This window comes from Erythrolamprus reginae, chromosome 9 (genome assembly GCF_031021105.1).
Source record: "Erythrolamprus reginae isolate rEryReg1 chromosome 9, rEryReg1.hap1, whole genome shotgun sequence".
NCBI lineage: Eukaryota > Metazoa > Chordata > Lepidosauria > Squamata > Dipsadidae > Erythrolamprus > Erythrolamprus reginae.
Window position 1 is genome coordinate 49,800,580 of NC_091958.1, and position 16,476 is coordinate 49,817,055.

The window sequence follows — 16,476 nt, forward strand, 5'->3', positions numbered from 1 at the left end:
TAGCACGCTGCTATTTATAACAGCAGCTCTAATTATTGGAGCCCCACCCAAACACAGGTGGCCTCTCTTATCTCCTGTAATATTTCCTCAATTGGTCTCTTCGATACATAAGTCTGCGCCTGCGTGGGTCTAACACTTTGTCATCTAAATCGACCGAAGATAATGGTGATTGGCTTCCTGGGCTGTGTGCCAAGCCCCCCTCTTCCAAGTCACCCCCACCTTCTACTTCGTCCGAGGAAACTGCACTCCCTGACTCTGCCGGCAACAAAACAGGCCTAGGACATGTTGACGTTTCCCCTGCCTCCACCTCCACATTCCCTGGGGCAGGAGCTGGCCAGAGCCAACCACAACAGTAGGTAGGTAGGTAGGTAGGTAGGTAGGTAGGTAGATAGATAGATAGATAGATAGATAGATAGATAGATAGATAGATAGATAGATAGATAGATAGATGGGGTGGACGGATGGATGGATGGATAGAGAGAGAGAGAGATAGGAAGGAAGGAAGGAAGGAAGGAAGGAAGGAAGGAAGGAAGGAAGGAAGGAAGGAAGGAAGGAAGGAAGGAAGACACAGACAGACAAAGAAAGAAAGGGTCCAAAGACGGGCTACAAGAATGGTGGAAGGTCTTAAGCATAAAACGTTATCAGGAAAGACTTAATGAACTCTATCTGTATAGTCTGGAGGACAGAAGGAAAAGGGGGGACATGATCGAAACATTTAAATATGTTAAAGGGTTAAATAAGGTTCAGGAGGGAAGTGTTTTCAATAGGAAAGTGAACCCAAGAACAAGGGGACACAATCTGAAGTTAGTTGGGTGAAAGATCAAAAGCAACGTGAGAAAATATTATTTCACTGAAAGAGTAGTAGATCCTTGGAACAAACTTCTAGCAGACGTGGTTGGTAAATCCACAGTAACTGAATTTAAACATGCCTGAGATAAACATAGATCCATCCTAAGATAAAATACAGGAAATAGTATAAGGGCAGACTAGATGGACCATGAGGTCTTTTTCTGCCATCAGTCTTCTATGTTTCTATGACAGACAGAAAGACAAAAGTCTAAGGGACTATGGCTATTGCTAATTCATCCACATTCAAATATTTTATTCCCCTGCCAAGATTCAGCCCGAGTTTCACGCCTTCTAATGTTGTTTTCGTCAAAAGGTCTCTTCTTAACCAACCAACCCGCTCAGATCTGCACTATCTCATTTTATAGTCAATTTGGGAGGTGGGAGAAGAATGGAAAATCTCGTTCGCTTCAATTCTATTATTCTTGCCCTCTTGCCTTTGAAGAACTGTAGCCTACTTCTTACGTGACTGGGTTTACACATCACCCTCATTCATAATGTGAATTTCGGCTCAGCGGGTTAAAAGAAAAGCCAGCCGCCGTGTCTATCAATCACAATCTAAAGATTAGCGTGCGTTCAAAGTGCCCGATTTTATACCATAGCACAAAAACTCGGCTTTCAAATGATCATCCTAACTAAAAATGCAGAAGGATTTGATTGCAAAAATCGCCACGTACGAGGCAGAGACTCACTATCCAATAATGATTTTTGTAAGCAAGAGCTGCTAGGTTTTTCCCCCCTGAAATCTCTTTTGTTATCAGGCTTTCCACCAAAAGAGGATATTCATTCAATCTAGAATTATATAGCTATGTAAATGTTAAATGATATAGATCAGTGGCATAAACTCTATTCATATTGCCCACAAGATCATATGCTGCAACGTCCTTCCGGTCAACGACTACTTCAGCTTCAACCGCAACAACACAAGAGCACACAACAGATTCAAACTTAAAATTAACCACTCCAAACTTGACTGTAAAAAATATGACTTTAACAATCGAGTTGTCGAAGCGTGGAACTCATTACCGGACTCAATAGTGTCAACTCCCAACCCCCAACACTTCTACCTTAGACTCTCCACGATTGACCTCTCCAGGTTCCTAAGAGGCCAGTAAGGGGCGTGCATAAGTGCACTGATGTGCCTATCGTCCCCTGTCCAATTGTCTTTCCTTATCTCATATATCATATATATTCTCTCCCTCCCATCTACTTCTCTTCTTTTTACTTTCTATCGTTATATATATTACTTAATGTCTATTCTCTTCCATATGTATTGTATATTGGACAAAGAATAAATAAATATAAATAAATAAATAAATATTGTCTGCACCAAGTTTCAAAACAATGAATTTCGCCCTGAGTGATAAACCCAGGATTAAAATTTTATCCGTCACTTCCAAAGTTATTAAATGGAGGCTGAAATCCAATTTTTAATTGCATTTATCATCAATGCATATTGCAAAAAAAAAAAAGGCCCATTGCAAGTGTTCGGAGACTCCAAATTGTCCAGAATGCAGCAGTACAAGCTGTCATGGATGTATGTTTGTGTGTATGTTTGGGTTTTGGTTTTTTTTAATAATAAGGGGTTTTTAGTTGTTTTTATTAATTGGATTGTTCATGTTGTTTTACCACTGTTGTTAGCCGCCCCGAGTCTGCAGAGAGGGGTGGCATACAAATCCAATAAATAATAAATAATAATAATAATATAACACCTATGCTCCGTGAACTACACTGGCTTCCTATTGGTCTCCGGGCACAATTCAAGGTGTTTGTTATTACCTATATGGCTCAGGGCCAGACTATTTACAGGACCGCGTCTTGCCACATACCTCCCAAAGACCAATAAGAGCACACAGAGTTGAAACAGAATTTTATAAAATATGGGATAGAGTTGGCCTCCTCCAGGTCCCGTCGACTAAGCAATGCAAATTGGCGGGACCACGGAGGAGGGCCTTCTCTGTGGCTGCCCCAGTTCTATGGAATCAACTCCTCCCCCTCCGAGGTCTGTACTACTTCCACTCTACTGGCTTTCCATAAGGCCACAAAGACCTGGCTTTGCCGGCAGGCCTGGGGGGGGGGCATAAATTAACAACTATCATGTCCAAATCATATGAATGTTTAGTATGAATGTTGTTGTGATTGATTAATTCATGGGGTTTTTTTAATTAGGATTTTATATTTATTTTAGATTTTAAATTTGACATCTTTTATATTGTTTTGTATTTACATTGTTGTAAGCCACCCTGAGTCCTTCAAGATTGGGTGACATAGAAGTTAAGTTAAGTTAAGTAAAAGTTAAGTTAAAGTTAAGTTAAAGTTAAGTAAAAGTTAAGTAAAAGTTAAGTTAAAGTTAAGTTAAAGTTAAGTTAAAGTGAAGTTAAAGTGAAGTTAAGTGAAGTTAAAGTGAAGTTAAAATTAAGTTAAAGTTAAGTTAAAGTTAAGTTAAAGTTAAGTTAAAGTTAAGTTAAAGTTAAGTTAAAGTTAAAGTTAAGTTAGTGCATATTGCCAAAACCCCCCACAACAAAAGCATTTTAATTTAAACCATGGTGGTCTTGAGCAACACTTGGAAACCCGCAATTTGGGCTGGAATTGCGCGGGAATGGAAAAGCATAAATACCCACAGAAAATTAAGTGGAAATCTCGATCTCCCCATAAAAAGCCAAGCCAGACTCACCTGAAATCACTGTCCCTGGAGATGAAGCGTGGTGGGTAATCTGGCCAAAAGGAACTCACTTCATTTTCATAAACCATCTTCTCGCCAACCACCTGGAAACACAACAGGGTGCAAACAGTCCTCAGATTACAACCGACCAATTTAGCGAATCTGCGAAGTTATGATGACACTTGAAAAAAGTGACCGTTTTTCACACTTATGGCCACTGCAACACCCCTGTGGTCATCATCCTCATATGGTTGGAGACAGCGCACTGGTAGCAAAAGTTTTGATGCGCGTGCAGCCTTTGTTCTCCTCTGTGCGCGTCCCAGCATGGTTTTGCTTCTGTGCATGTGCAAGTAGCAAAATCTCACAAGAGGGCATGCGCATATGTGTGAGATTTCGGGGATTTTTTTCCCCTTGCAGAAGCAAAAGACTCACCAAAATCCTGCTCATGAATCCACCCCCAGGGGAGAGCTACACCTGTAGACCACTGCACCAATCTGCAACACCCCTGTGGTCACGTGATCAAAATCCGGACAACCTGTCGACTCATTTTTATGACGGTTCCAATATCCTGGGATCGCGTAATCCCTCTTTTGCCCTTTTCTGACAAGGGCCATTCTTTGTCAAGTGGACCAGGTGAAACTGAAGCTTTATTTTGAAAAGAAACCATCACAAAAACAACATATATGATAGGAAAGAAAACATGCTCTTTCTAATGGAATGAAAACGAGGATGATTGAAGGTGAGAAAACAGAGAGCAATAGAAAAAAATTGCTCCTTCTAGTTTCAAGTTTCAAGTTTATTGGATTTATATGCCGCCCCTCTCCGAAAACTCGGGGCGGCTAACAGCAATCATAGACAATATACAATAATAATCCAATACTAAAAGCAAATTAAAACCCCTTAATATAAAAAACCAAACACATATACAAACATGAAGATGATTGAAGGTGATGAACCAGAGCTCTGTTTTCTCAGTTTCAATCATCTTAATTTTTATTTCATTAGAAAGAGCACATTTTTCCTATCATATATGTTGTCTTTGTGATGGTTTCTTTTCAAATAAACAATTAAACAATGTCGTTTGGTGGGGCCCAGGGGAAGAGCCTTCTCTGTGGCGGCCCCGGCCCTCTAGAACCAACTCCCCCCAGAGATTAAAACAGCCCCCACCAATGTTCCCTCTAATTTTTTTTCAATGTGGGCGGAAAAGTATAGTGTCTGAGCGGCAGTCCCTTTGGGACTGGGCGGCATAGAAGTATAAATAAATAAATAAATAAACAAACAAACAAACAAACAAACAAATAAAAAACCCACCCTGTTTTGCCTGAGATAATTTCAAAATAAAATACTGTACTGTGTGTCTATAACAGTGAGCTCATAATAGGGCAACTCTATCAATATCAAAATGCCACTTAAATAGTTGAGCTAGTTTCAAACTAGATTTTGATTTTCTTTCTCTCTTCCTTACTCCCATTCTTTTTCTTTCTCTTTTCCTTCCTCTCTTTTTTCTATCTGTTTCTCTCTCTTCCTCTCTCTCTCCTTCCCTCTCACTCTTTCCCTCTCGGCTTCTGGGCAGGTTTGGAAAACTCTGAGTTGATGATGATTTTTAAGTGAGCGATTGCTCACTGCTCAGCTTAGAGGGAACTATGGCCCCCACCCTCCTTGCCTTTCGTAAGCTCCTCAAAACCCACCTCTGCCGTCAGGCATGGGGGAACTAAGATATTCTTTTCCCCCTAGGCTTCTACAATTTATGCACGGTATGTTTGTTTGTATGTATGATTGGATTTATAACAAGGGTTTTTAGCTGTTTTAGTACTGGATTTTCACATTCTGTTTTTATCATTGTTGTTAGCCGCCCCGAGTCCATGGAGAGGGGCGGCATACAAATCCAATCAATCCATCAATCCATCAAATCAATAAATAAATAAATAAATAAATAAATTAATAAATTAATAAAGCTGCAAAAATCAGTCAAGTGGACACCTGGTTCACTTGACAAAGAACGACCCACAAGCCAAATCCGCAGACAAACCCAGATTCTCTCTTAAGAACCATGTTACTTAACTAACTTAACTACTGGTTAACCACTATGGCAAGGAAGGTTGTAAAATGAGGCAAAACTCACTTAACAGCTGATTCCCTTAGCAACAAAACATTTGGGGCTCATTGGCGCTTGTAATTTAAGGACCAACCTGTATCGACGAAGCAGGGGGACCAACTGGGTTCATTTGAGGCAGGAACTCACCTTCACCGTGGTCCCGCAGCCGTTCAGTGGCACACGGAAGTGGACTCGGTCTCTCGAAGACGACTCGGGGACGGGCCCACAGGTTGGGTCTCTAAGCCTCAGGGTGGCTAGGTTTAAATCCGGTTTCGTACTGCTGCTCGCTATCTCAAAATCCATGTGTCCATCTTGAGTACATATGGTGGCTGTAAGGAAGTTGGGAGGGATGAAGTCATACAAGCCTAGGAAGCCACAATGAGTTTAATTGAAGAGAATCTCTGTCGCTCAGGGAGAAATCAGGGAGTACTGTATTTTTCGGAGTACGTATAAGACGCACCACGTTCCATAAAGCAGAAAGTGTGTGTGAATTTTTGTCAATTAAAATAGGACGCCGGAAGTGGCAATGTTCTCTGCAATGGGGCTTTTGAAGGGTGACCCATAACTACGGTAGCATGTTTCACCCTTCCATAGGCCACATTTGAAGATTTATTTTTAAGAACATAGAAACATAGAAGACTGACGGCAGAAAAAGACCCCATGGTCCATCTAGTCTGCCCTTATACTATTTCCTATGCAGCCAAGCATCCTGCTTGCTTTTCCTACCGCCTGACTGCACTGTTCACCCATTTTGAGACTGTCAGAAATCACTACCCCTAACTCCTTTTCTTCTGAAGTTTTTGCTAACACAGAACTGCCAATACAATACTCAGATTGAGGATTCCTTTTCCCCAAGTGCATTATTTTACATTTGGAAACATTAAACTGCAGTTTCCATTGCTTTGACCATTTATCTAGTAAAGCTAAATCATTTACCATATTACAGACGCCTCCAGGAATATCAACCCTATTGCACACTTTAGAACGATGTTAAAATCCTCACCTATTGGTGTATTTTGTTCACAAGGACATTCTGGATAGCTCACCATAGTGGCTACTTCCCCACGGTAGTCGAAATTCAACGTCAAGGGCGCGAGGTACAACTGAAAACCTGAGCATTGGTGATCTCTGTAGGCCTGGAGAATCAGAGAGAAAATTATTCCAATGCTTTCATCAGAATTTCAACTTTAAACCAGAGGAGTGCTAAGAGCTGATGTTTAATCATTTAATATTTCATGTGTTGACAGCGGCAAGAATTGCATTTGCACAATATTGGAAGAATGAGGCTACTCCCATAGGTGAGAATATAATCAAAAAAATATTGGACCATGCAGAGATGGATAGACCGACACTAAAAATAAAGGATGAGGAAGAAACAGAATACTTTTTAACATGGGATTTGTTTTATCAATGGCTAGGTAACAGAAACAGAAATTAGAAGATAAAAAATAATTACTATGTGCAAGTAAATAATTAAAGATTATTATATAATAATAATACTATATATATAATACAGTGGTACCTCTACTTATGAACTTAATTTGTTCCGTGACCAGGTTCTTAAGTAGAAAAGTTTGTAAGAAGCAATTTTTTCCATAGGAAACAATGTAAAAGCAAAGAATACGGGCAATTGGGGAAACCACAGGGAGGGTAGAGGCCCTGTTTTCTCCCAGGAGATTCCTAGAGAGGCCATACAGAGGCTTCTCCCCCCGCCTTTTCCGACCCTGTTTCCTCCCAGGAGATTCCTAGAGAGGCCCCACGGAGGCTTCTCCCTGCCTTTTCCAGTTACAGTTTCAGAGGCTCGGGTTTATAAGTGGAAAATGGTTCTTGGGAAGAGGCAAAAAAATCTTGAACGCCCGGTTCTTATCTAGAAAAGTTCGTAAGTAGAGGCATTCTTAGGTAGAGGTACCACTGTATAAGTAAACAATACAGTGTTCCCTCGATTTTCGCGTTCCGAGACCGCCCACGAAAGTCGAATTTCCGCGAAGTAGAGACGCGGAAGTAAATACACTATTTTTGGCTACGAACAGTATCACAAGCCTTCCCTTAGCACTTTAAACCCCTAAATTGCAATTTCCCATTCCCTTAGCAACCATTTAGATTATTACTCACCCTGTTTATTTATTAAAGTTTATTAAAAAAAATATTTATTAAAGGCAAACAAAAGTTTGGCAATGACATATGACGTCATCGGGCGGGAAAAACCGTGGTATAGGGAAAAAACCCATGAAGTATTTTTTAATTAATATTTTTGAAAAACCGTGGTATAGACTTTTCGCGAAGTTTGAACTCGCGAAAATCGAGGGAACACTGTATACTATTACTATTGGACTGTATAAGCAAAATTACTCAGACAATGCAATGTATATTAAGCACTTACGTTGATTAAGAATAATAATAATAAAAAGAACTGATGGTTAATCAACTGATGATCCAATTGTGGTACATTCTAGGTAGGATACTGTTACTGAACCCACGAAACTTTTAAGGGTAGACTTCAACTCCCAGAATTCCCCAGCCACCAAATAATCCCAACATTTGCCTCAAGAAAAATGTCCTTCAAACTCAAGGGGCTTACTCGAGTGTTGAGAAGTCTTTTGGGAATATACAACTTCACTCCTTTTCTGGTATCCACACCAATCCCACTGGCTTGAAGTTGGTGTACCGCAATGTTGTTCTCGTTCAGACTGACAGCTGTCAATTTTCCAGGGAAATCTGGGAGAATCACCATCATGTGGGTCGAATTACAGATGGCAGGGCCTGAAAAGGTAGGGGAAAAGATGAAAAAAATTTCCAAACCAATTTTTCTCCATTTTCTACATGTGGAAGAACTTCAATCCTGATAAGAAGCTTGCATAATATACCTCCTCCCAAAAATATGGGGTGTCACATGGCACCAACCATGTTATGTTGATCTGGTTAGTTCAACAATCCCATTACTATGTTCAGGCCTAAAGTTTAATGATAAACCATGATTTACAAGCCATAATTGTTGCATAGAAACACAGAAACATAGAAGACTGATGGCAGAAAAAGACCTCATGGTCCATCTAGTCTGCCCTTATACTATTTCCTGTATTTTATCTTACAATGGATATATGTTTATCCCAGGCATGTTTAAATTCAGTTACTGTGGATTTACCAACCACACCTGCTGGAAGTTTGTTCCAAGGGTCTACTACTCTTTCAGTGAAATAATATGTTCTCACGTTGCTTTTGATCTTTCCCCCAACTAACTTCAGATTAAAACATTAAAACAAACATTAAAACATTAAAACAAACATTAAAACATTAAAACAAACATTAAAACAAACGTTAAAACAAACGTTAAAACATACATTAAAACATACATTAAAACATTAAAACATTAAAACGTTAAAACATTAAAACATTAAAACATTAAAATTAAAATAAAATCTTTACTCTGACCAAAAGTTTTCACCTGGGGCGCAGATCATTCTTGATTCCAGAGACAGGCGCTGCTCGGGTGGCCCATACGTTAACTTGATGGCTACTGTGTACAACACGTGGTCATCTTGCTGAAAAACATATAGTAACGTTTCATGGCTTTAACATTCTACAATTTTTTATGCCAATATCCAATAGCCCAAAGCAGGTCTTGACCCTTTCCCCAAACCATTAAGTAGCATAATATTAGAATAGAATAGAATAGAATAGAATAGAATTTTTATTGGCCAAGTGTGATTGGACACACAAGGAATTTGTCTTGGTGCATCTGCTCTCAGCGTACATAAAATAAGATATACATTTGTCAAGAATCATGTGGTACGACACTTAATGATTGTCGTAGGGGTCAAATAAGCAATGAAGAAGCAATATTAATAAAAATCTTAGGATATAAGCAACAAGTTACAGTCATACAGTCAACATGGGAGGAAATGGGTGATAGGAATGATGAGAAAAACTAGTAGAATAGAAGTGCAGATTTAGTAGAAAGTCTGACCGTGTTGAGAGAATTAGCATAGCATTTAGACTTACATACTGCTTCACGGTGCTTCGCGGCCCTCTCTAAGCGGTTTACAGAAAGTAAGCATATTGTCCCTAACAATCTGGGTCCTTATTTTAGCCATCTTGGAAGGATGGAAGCACTGAAGGGCTACCAAACTTTTTACTACCACACAATAAAACACTTTCCTCAAAGTTCAGTCTGGGAAAAGTGTTGTGATTCCGCCTGAGGCGCCTCAGGGACTGGCTGGAGCTCTGCCGGATCCATGCCCAGAGGAGGAGGACAGTGAACAGGAGGGGGAGGACCAGGCAGACGGGGGAGAGGAACGTCAGGAAGAGGAGGAGGGAGAGCAGCCTGAGACCCCGGGGGGGGGCTATCCCCAGCTAGTAGCCTGGATTCATTGGATGAAGACGCACAGGCTATAATAGACATGAGGCAGCGATGTGCAGCTCAACGACGGGGCCAATTAGAAAGGTATTTCCATCCCTGAATTGGCAACAGCTGGGTTTGGGTGTGGTTCTCCTCAGCAGGGTTGAAAAGGCAGGCCCGCCCTTACAGTCTTGTGGAGAGTTATCAATTGGGAGTCCTGTGACCTTGCTTCAATTCTCGGCGTCTCTGATCTTGGCTTGTGGCCTAGAAGTCTGGAAGACTTGGGGGAGGCGTGGGTTTTATTATCTCCAGCGTTGTTTTTGCCAGCAAGAATCCTGTTTTATTGCCTGGCCTTCGTGAAACCTCTGTGAAGCTTCATAGTGTTCCTGCCTTTGCTTTTTACCAGTGTGTCTGGATACTCTTTTTGGTTGGTATTGGCGTCTGGGGGGACCCAGACAGAACAGAAAAGTAACACCAAATTTGGAGAATTGACTATACTGGCACCCCTAAACTCTTATTTCTCGTTCCTTGTACCTGGTAAACTGAAACGCCTCTTGCATTAAACGGGACTTGGATGATGATATTGCTGGAATCGGCCAAGAAAACATAGCCCTGTCGAATCGCCTGCCTGAGACTCAAATCATAGATCCGGCCATTATCCTCGATCGATACGACCCACTCCATTCCAGATGCTGCCACCTCAGGCCCCATCATGCCAGGCTGGATGCCCTGTAAAAAACCACAACATTAAGAAAGATCTTGGACTAAGACAGGTTTGTAGGAAGCACATTTCAAAAATCTGCTCTCCAAGGTCAGATGTTGCTTTCCCAACAGGTTGTTGTTGTTGTTGTTGTTGTTATTATTTAGATTTGTATGCCACCCTTCTCCGAAGACTCGGGGCGGCTCACAGGATACAAAAGCAATACAACAACAAATCTAATTAGATACAGGGTGCCTCACGAATCCCAGCAACCAGTTAGGTCTCACAGAGTTGGCCTTCTCCGGGTCCCGTCAACTAAACAATGTCGTTTGGCGGGACCCAGGGGAAGAGCCTTCTCTGTGGCGGCCCCGACCCTTTGGAACCAACTCCCCCCAGATATCAGAGTTGCCCCCACCCTCCTTGCCTTTCGTAAGCTCCTTAAAACCCACCCCTGTCGTCAGGCATGGGGGAATTGAGACTTTCCCTCCCCATAGGCTTATAAAATTTATGCATGGTATGTTAGTATGTATGATTGGTTTCTTAAATTAGGGTTTTTGAATTAACTTAAATTATTGGATTTCTTTATATTGTTTTATTGTTGTTGTTAGCCGCCCCGAGTCTACGGAGAGGGGCGGCATACAAATCAAATCAAATCAAATCAAATCAACAAACAAACAAACAAATAAAAATTGCTACTAATATCCCATATATAATAAAATCAGCCAGCCAATTCATTCACAACCTCACATAGAAACATAGAAGTCTGACGGCAGAAAAAGACCTCATGGTCCATCTAGTCTGCCCTTATACTATTCCCTGTATTTTATCTCAGGATGGATATATGTTTATCCCAGTGCAAATCTCTGGAGGGAGCTGATTCCAGAGGGCCGGGGCCGCCACAGAGAAGGCCCTTCCCCTGGGCCCTGCCAGATGACATTGTCTAACCGACAGGACCCGGAAAAGGCCAACTCTGTGGGACCTAACCGGTCGCTGGGATTCATGCGGCAGAAAGTGGTCCCATTTAGAGAAATGAAACTTCTGCAGCTCTAGTGAAGTTTGAGTGTGTTTGGAAACTTTTCAAGGGCATCCTAACCGGTGTGAAATCGGGGCAGACGATTCCCATAACAAACAGACCTTGTTTACTTGGTTTAAATGGAAGTCTGGAGATTTGGCTGGGGAAAATCGTTTGTTTAATATTATGAACTGACGCCTGGGAATCTTGGAGTTAGTTTTGCCTCGAGACTTTTATTGGCCTGGGCTTTTATTTTGGTTACGTAAGCTGGATGTTGACATTTTTTAATTGAAGGGGACCTTGGAGAGATTCAAAAAAGTCTCCACCATCTGTGCAGAAGGCGGCCTCCTAAAATCTTAAATTTCCAAACAGCAATCAAAAAAACAAACAAACCCCAACCAGTGTTCCCTCTAATTTTTGGGGTGGGTGGGCGGAAAAGTATAGTGTCTGAGTGGCAGTCCCTTCGGGGCTGGGCGGCACAGAAATATTAAATAAATAAATAAATATACAAACAAACAAACAAATAAAAAACCCACCCTGTTTTGCCTCAGAGAATTTCAAAATAAAATACTGTACTGTGTGTCTGTAACAGTGAGCTCATAATAGGGCAACTCTATCAATATCAAAATGCCACTTAAATAGTTGAGCTAGTTTCAAACTAGATTTTGATTTTCTTTCTCTCTTCCTTACTCCCATTCTTTTTCTTTCTCTTTTCCTTCCTCTCTTTTTTTCTATCTGTTTCTCTCTCTTCCTCTCTTCCTCTCTCTCTCCTTCCCTCTCACTCTTTCCCTCTCGGCTTCTGGGCAGGTTTGGAAAACTCTGAGTTGATGATGATTTTTAAGTGAGCGATTGCTCACTGCTCAGCTTAGAGGGAACTATGCCCCCAACCCTCAGACTTAATTTGTGTGCTTTCATTATCCACCAACTCACACATTTCAAAAGCTTGGGGGGGAAAAATCAGCAAGTCTAATTAAAATCATGGAGATAGATTCAGATTTCCACCCCACACACTCACACCTTGTGTCAATAGCTGTGATTAAACCACAGGCTCAACAGCTATCAAATAAATCACTGCTATAAAATGTGAGCCAGTCATGTGGGCAGAGTATCAATTCCACATACCCCACAATCTTATTTTATTGGTAAAATGCAAGTCAACTAGCCTGTCTGAGAAAGTTGGATTATTATTATTATTATTATTATTATTATTATTATTATTATTAATTAGATTTGTATACCGCCCCTTTCCGTAGACTCGGGGCAGCTCAAAACACAATAAAAACAGTTTATAACAAATCTAATAATTTACAATTTAAAATATTAAAAAGATTACCAAGATTACCTACCGTGAGTTCATCCCTAAAACTGGGAATCATCCTTGGGAATGTGACCTGCAAGGGGAAGATATTTGAATGGGAGCGTGAATAGCAAAACATTGCAATGCTTGGAAAAAGAATCAGGTTGATAAGTTTGAACGGTCACTAAACAAACACACTGGGGTAAGTCAAGAACTATCTGTATAACGGAAGACCAGAAGCCACGCAAGAAACTCAAAATAGATTGGGAGAGAGAAGAGGACTAGAAGGGGGAAGAAGAGGGATAGAAGAGAACAGAGTAAGAATAGAGAGTGGTGTAGAATAGAGTAGAGTACAGAATAGAAAAAAATAGAAAATAAAATAGAAAATTGAATAGAAAACAGAAGAGAATAGAACAGAAGAGAAATAGAAAAAGAAATAGAAACAGAAAATAGAATGGAATAGCAATAGGAGAAATAGGACTGGATTGGATTGGATTGGAAAGGAAAGGAAAGGAATTGAATGGAATACAGAATAGAAACATAGAAACATAGAAGACTGACGGCAGAAAAAGACCTCATAGTCCATCTAGTCTGCCCTTATACTATTTCCTGTATTTTATCTTACAATGGATATATGTTTATCCCAGGCATGTTTAAATTCAGTTGCTATGGATTTACCAACCACGTCTGCTGGAAGTTTGTTCCAAGGATCTACTACTCTTTCAGTAAAATAATATTTTCTCATGTTGCCTTTGATCTTTCCCCCAACTAACTTCAGATTGTGTCCCCTGGTTCTTGTGTTCACTTTCCTATTAAAAACACTTCCCTCCTGAACCTTATTTAACCCTTTGACATTTTTAAATGTTTCGATCATGTCCCCCCTTTTCCTTCTGTCCTCCAGACTATACAGATGGAGTTCATTAAGTCTTTCCTGATACGTTTTATGCTTAAGACCTTCCACCATTCTTGTAGCCCGTCTTTGGACCCGTTCAATTTTGTCAATATCTTTTTGTAGGTGAGGTCTCCAGAACTGAACACAGTATTCCAAATGTGGTCTCACCAGCGCTCTACATAAGGGGATCACAATCTCCCTCTTCCTGCTTGTGATACCTCTAGCTATGCAGCCAAACATCCTACTTGCTTTTCCTACCGCCCGACCAATAGAATAGGAATAGAATAGGAATAGGAGAGGAATAGGAAAGGAGAGGAGAGAATGGAATGGAACAGAAGAAAATAGGAGAGAATAGAATATAATAGTAGAGGATAGAACAGAATGGAACAGAAAGAGAATAGAGATAATAGAATAGAAAATAAAGAATAGACTACTTTATTTGGCCAAGAGGGATTAGACACATAAGGAACCTGTCTCCGATGCAGAAGTTCTCAGTTTTACATGCAAAACAGCAGAGTAATAATAATTATGATGATACTACTATGAGAAGGATAAAAGCGAAAGCCCAACTCTACGGGTAAATATACATCAGACCATACTTGGGACTAAGGTACTCAGCAGAGGTGATGGCAGCCAGCCTTGCCCTCAAACTTACTGCCATGACGGTTTTGGTGCAGTTGGTAGTAGCACTGGCGAAGCCACTGTCGGACATGGCTTCATCAGCCTGGATGGTGTTGCAGTCAATGCTGTAAGTTTCGTTCTGGGATCGAGCCCCCTCCGTATCGTTGAACTGCAACCTGAACCTCAGGCGCGGCTTGTTATCCTGGGAATAGAAACCACAGAAAGACAGTGTCACCCACCGATGGTCCATTCCTCTTGTCAATACTACATATATCTCACCAGTTGGGTTTGTCAATATATGAACTAACCAGCAATGTACCTCCGGAACCACCTTCTACCGCACGAATCCCAGCGGCCGATAAGGTCCCACAGAGTTGGCCTTCTCCGAGTCCCGTCAACCAAGCAATGTCATTTGGCGGTCCCCAGGGGAAGAGCCTTCTCTGTGGCGGCCCCGGCCCTCTGGAATCAACTTCCCCTGGAGATTAGAACGGCCCCCACCCTCCTTGTCTTTCGCAAGTTACTCAAGACCCACCTATATCGCCAGGCATGGGGGAACTAAGACATCTCCCCCAGGCTTTCTTATATTTTATGTTTGGTATCTATGTGTGGTATGGTTTTTAACAGTTGGGGTTTTTTATATAATTTCTATTATTAGATTTGTTCCATTGTTATATTGTTTTTATTACTGTTGTGAGCCGCCCCGAGTTTTCAGAGAGGGGTGACATACAAATCTAATAAATTATTATTATTATTATTAATATAAGGTCCCACAGAGTTGGCCTTCTCCGGGTCCCGTCGACCAAACAATGTCATTTGGCGGGCCCCAGGGGAAGAGCCTTCTCTGTGGTGGCCCCGGCCCTCTGGAATCAACTCCCCCCGGAGATTAGAACAGCCCCCACACTCCTTGTCTTTCACAAATTACTCAAGACCCACCTTTATCGCCAGGCATGGGGGAGTTAAGATATTCCTTCCCCCTAGGCCATTACAAGTTATGCATGGAATGTTTGTGTGTATGTTTGGTTTTCATAATAAGGGTTTTTAGTTGTTTTATTAAATTGGATTGTACATGCTGTTTTTATCATTGTTGTTAGCCGCCCCGAGTCTGTGGAGAGGGGCGGCATACAAATCCAATTAAAAAAAATAAAATAATAATAATAATAATAATAATAATAATATTGCTTTAAGGGCTAGTGCTGCAATTAGCTATAAAGTTATTGTTGCTAATGCTTGCTATTGCTCTATTGTTCTTGCTAACACCCTAACTCCCTAATCTTATTCTTTGCTAGTTTTTGTCTGTGTGACTACACTATACACTTGCGGTGTGCTAAATGTTACTCTGTGTATTAGGTATGTAAGTAATCATTACGGTGTTATATAGAACACTTAAAAGGAACACTTAAACAACAGAATATAACTTCAAGTCAATCAAACGTCTGTGAAATCAAACTGTCCACTTAGGAAGCAACAGTGACTGACAATCAATTTCACCTGCTGTTGTGCAAATGGAATAGTTGTGCAAATGAAATATTCAATGAGAATATTTCATTCATTCAGACCTAGGATGTGTTATTTGAGTGTTCCTTTTATTTTTTTGAGAAGTATATATAGCGACCAGTTAGGTCCCACAGAGGTGGCCTTCTCCGGGCCCCGTCAACCAAACAATGTCGCTTGGCGGGCCCGAGGGGAAGAGCCTTCTCTGTGGCGGCCCCGACCTTCTGGAACCAACTCTCCCCAGAGATTAGAATTGCCCCCACCCTCCTTGCCTTTCTTAAGCTGCTTAAAACCCACCTCTGCCGCCAGGCATGGGGGAACTAAGATACACTTTCCCCCTAGGCCTTCACAATTTTATGTATGGTATGTTTGTATGTATGATTGGTTTTTATATAATGGATTTTTAACTGTTTTTTAGTATTGGATTTTGTTGTACTGTTTTACTGCTGTTGTTAGCCGCCCCGAGTCTGCGGAGAGGGGTGGCATACAAATCCAATAAATAATAATAATAATAATAATAATAA

General features: G+C 40.9%; 1 protein-coding gene across 1 annotated transcript in view; it reads right to left on the reverse strand.

The window, feature by feature from the left end:
• The window catches only part of ZP2 (zona pellucida glycoprotein 2), a 33,151-nt gene that overhangs the window by 13,326 nt on the left and 3,349 nt on the right, over positions 1–16,476 (reverse strand). The window contains exons 5-12 of the mRNA XM_070761187.1: positions 14,496–14,663; positions 12,998–13,042; positions 10,474–10,668; positions 9,046–9,142; positions 8,182–8,363; positions 6,607–6,739; positions 5,751–5,932; positions 3,521–3,612 (exon numbers count right to left, since the gene is read on the reverse strand). Of these exons, the coding sequence (XP_070617288.1) occupies positions 3,521–3,612; positions 5,751–5,932; positions 6,607–6,739; positions 8,182–8,363; positions 9,046–9,142; positions 10,474–10,668; positions 12,998–13,042; positions 14,496–14,663 (1,094 nt within the window). The remainder of the gene's footprint in view (positions 1–3,520; positions 3,613–5,750; positions 5,933–6,606; positions 6,740–8,181; positions 8,364–9,045; positions 9,143–10,473; positions 10,669–12,997; positions 13,043–14,495; positions 14,664–16,476) is intronic.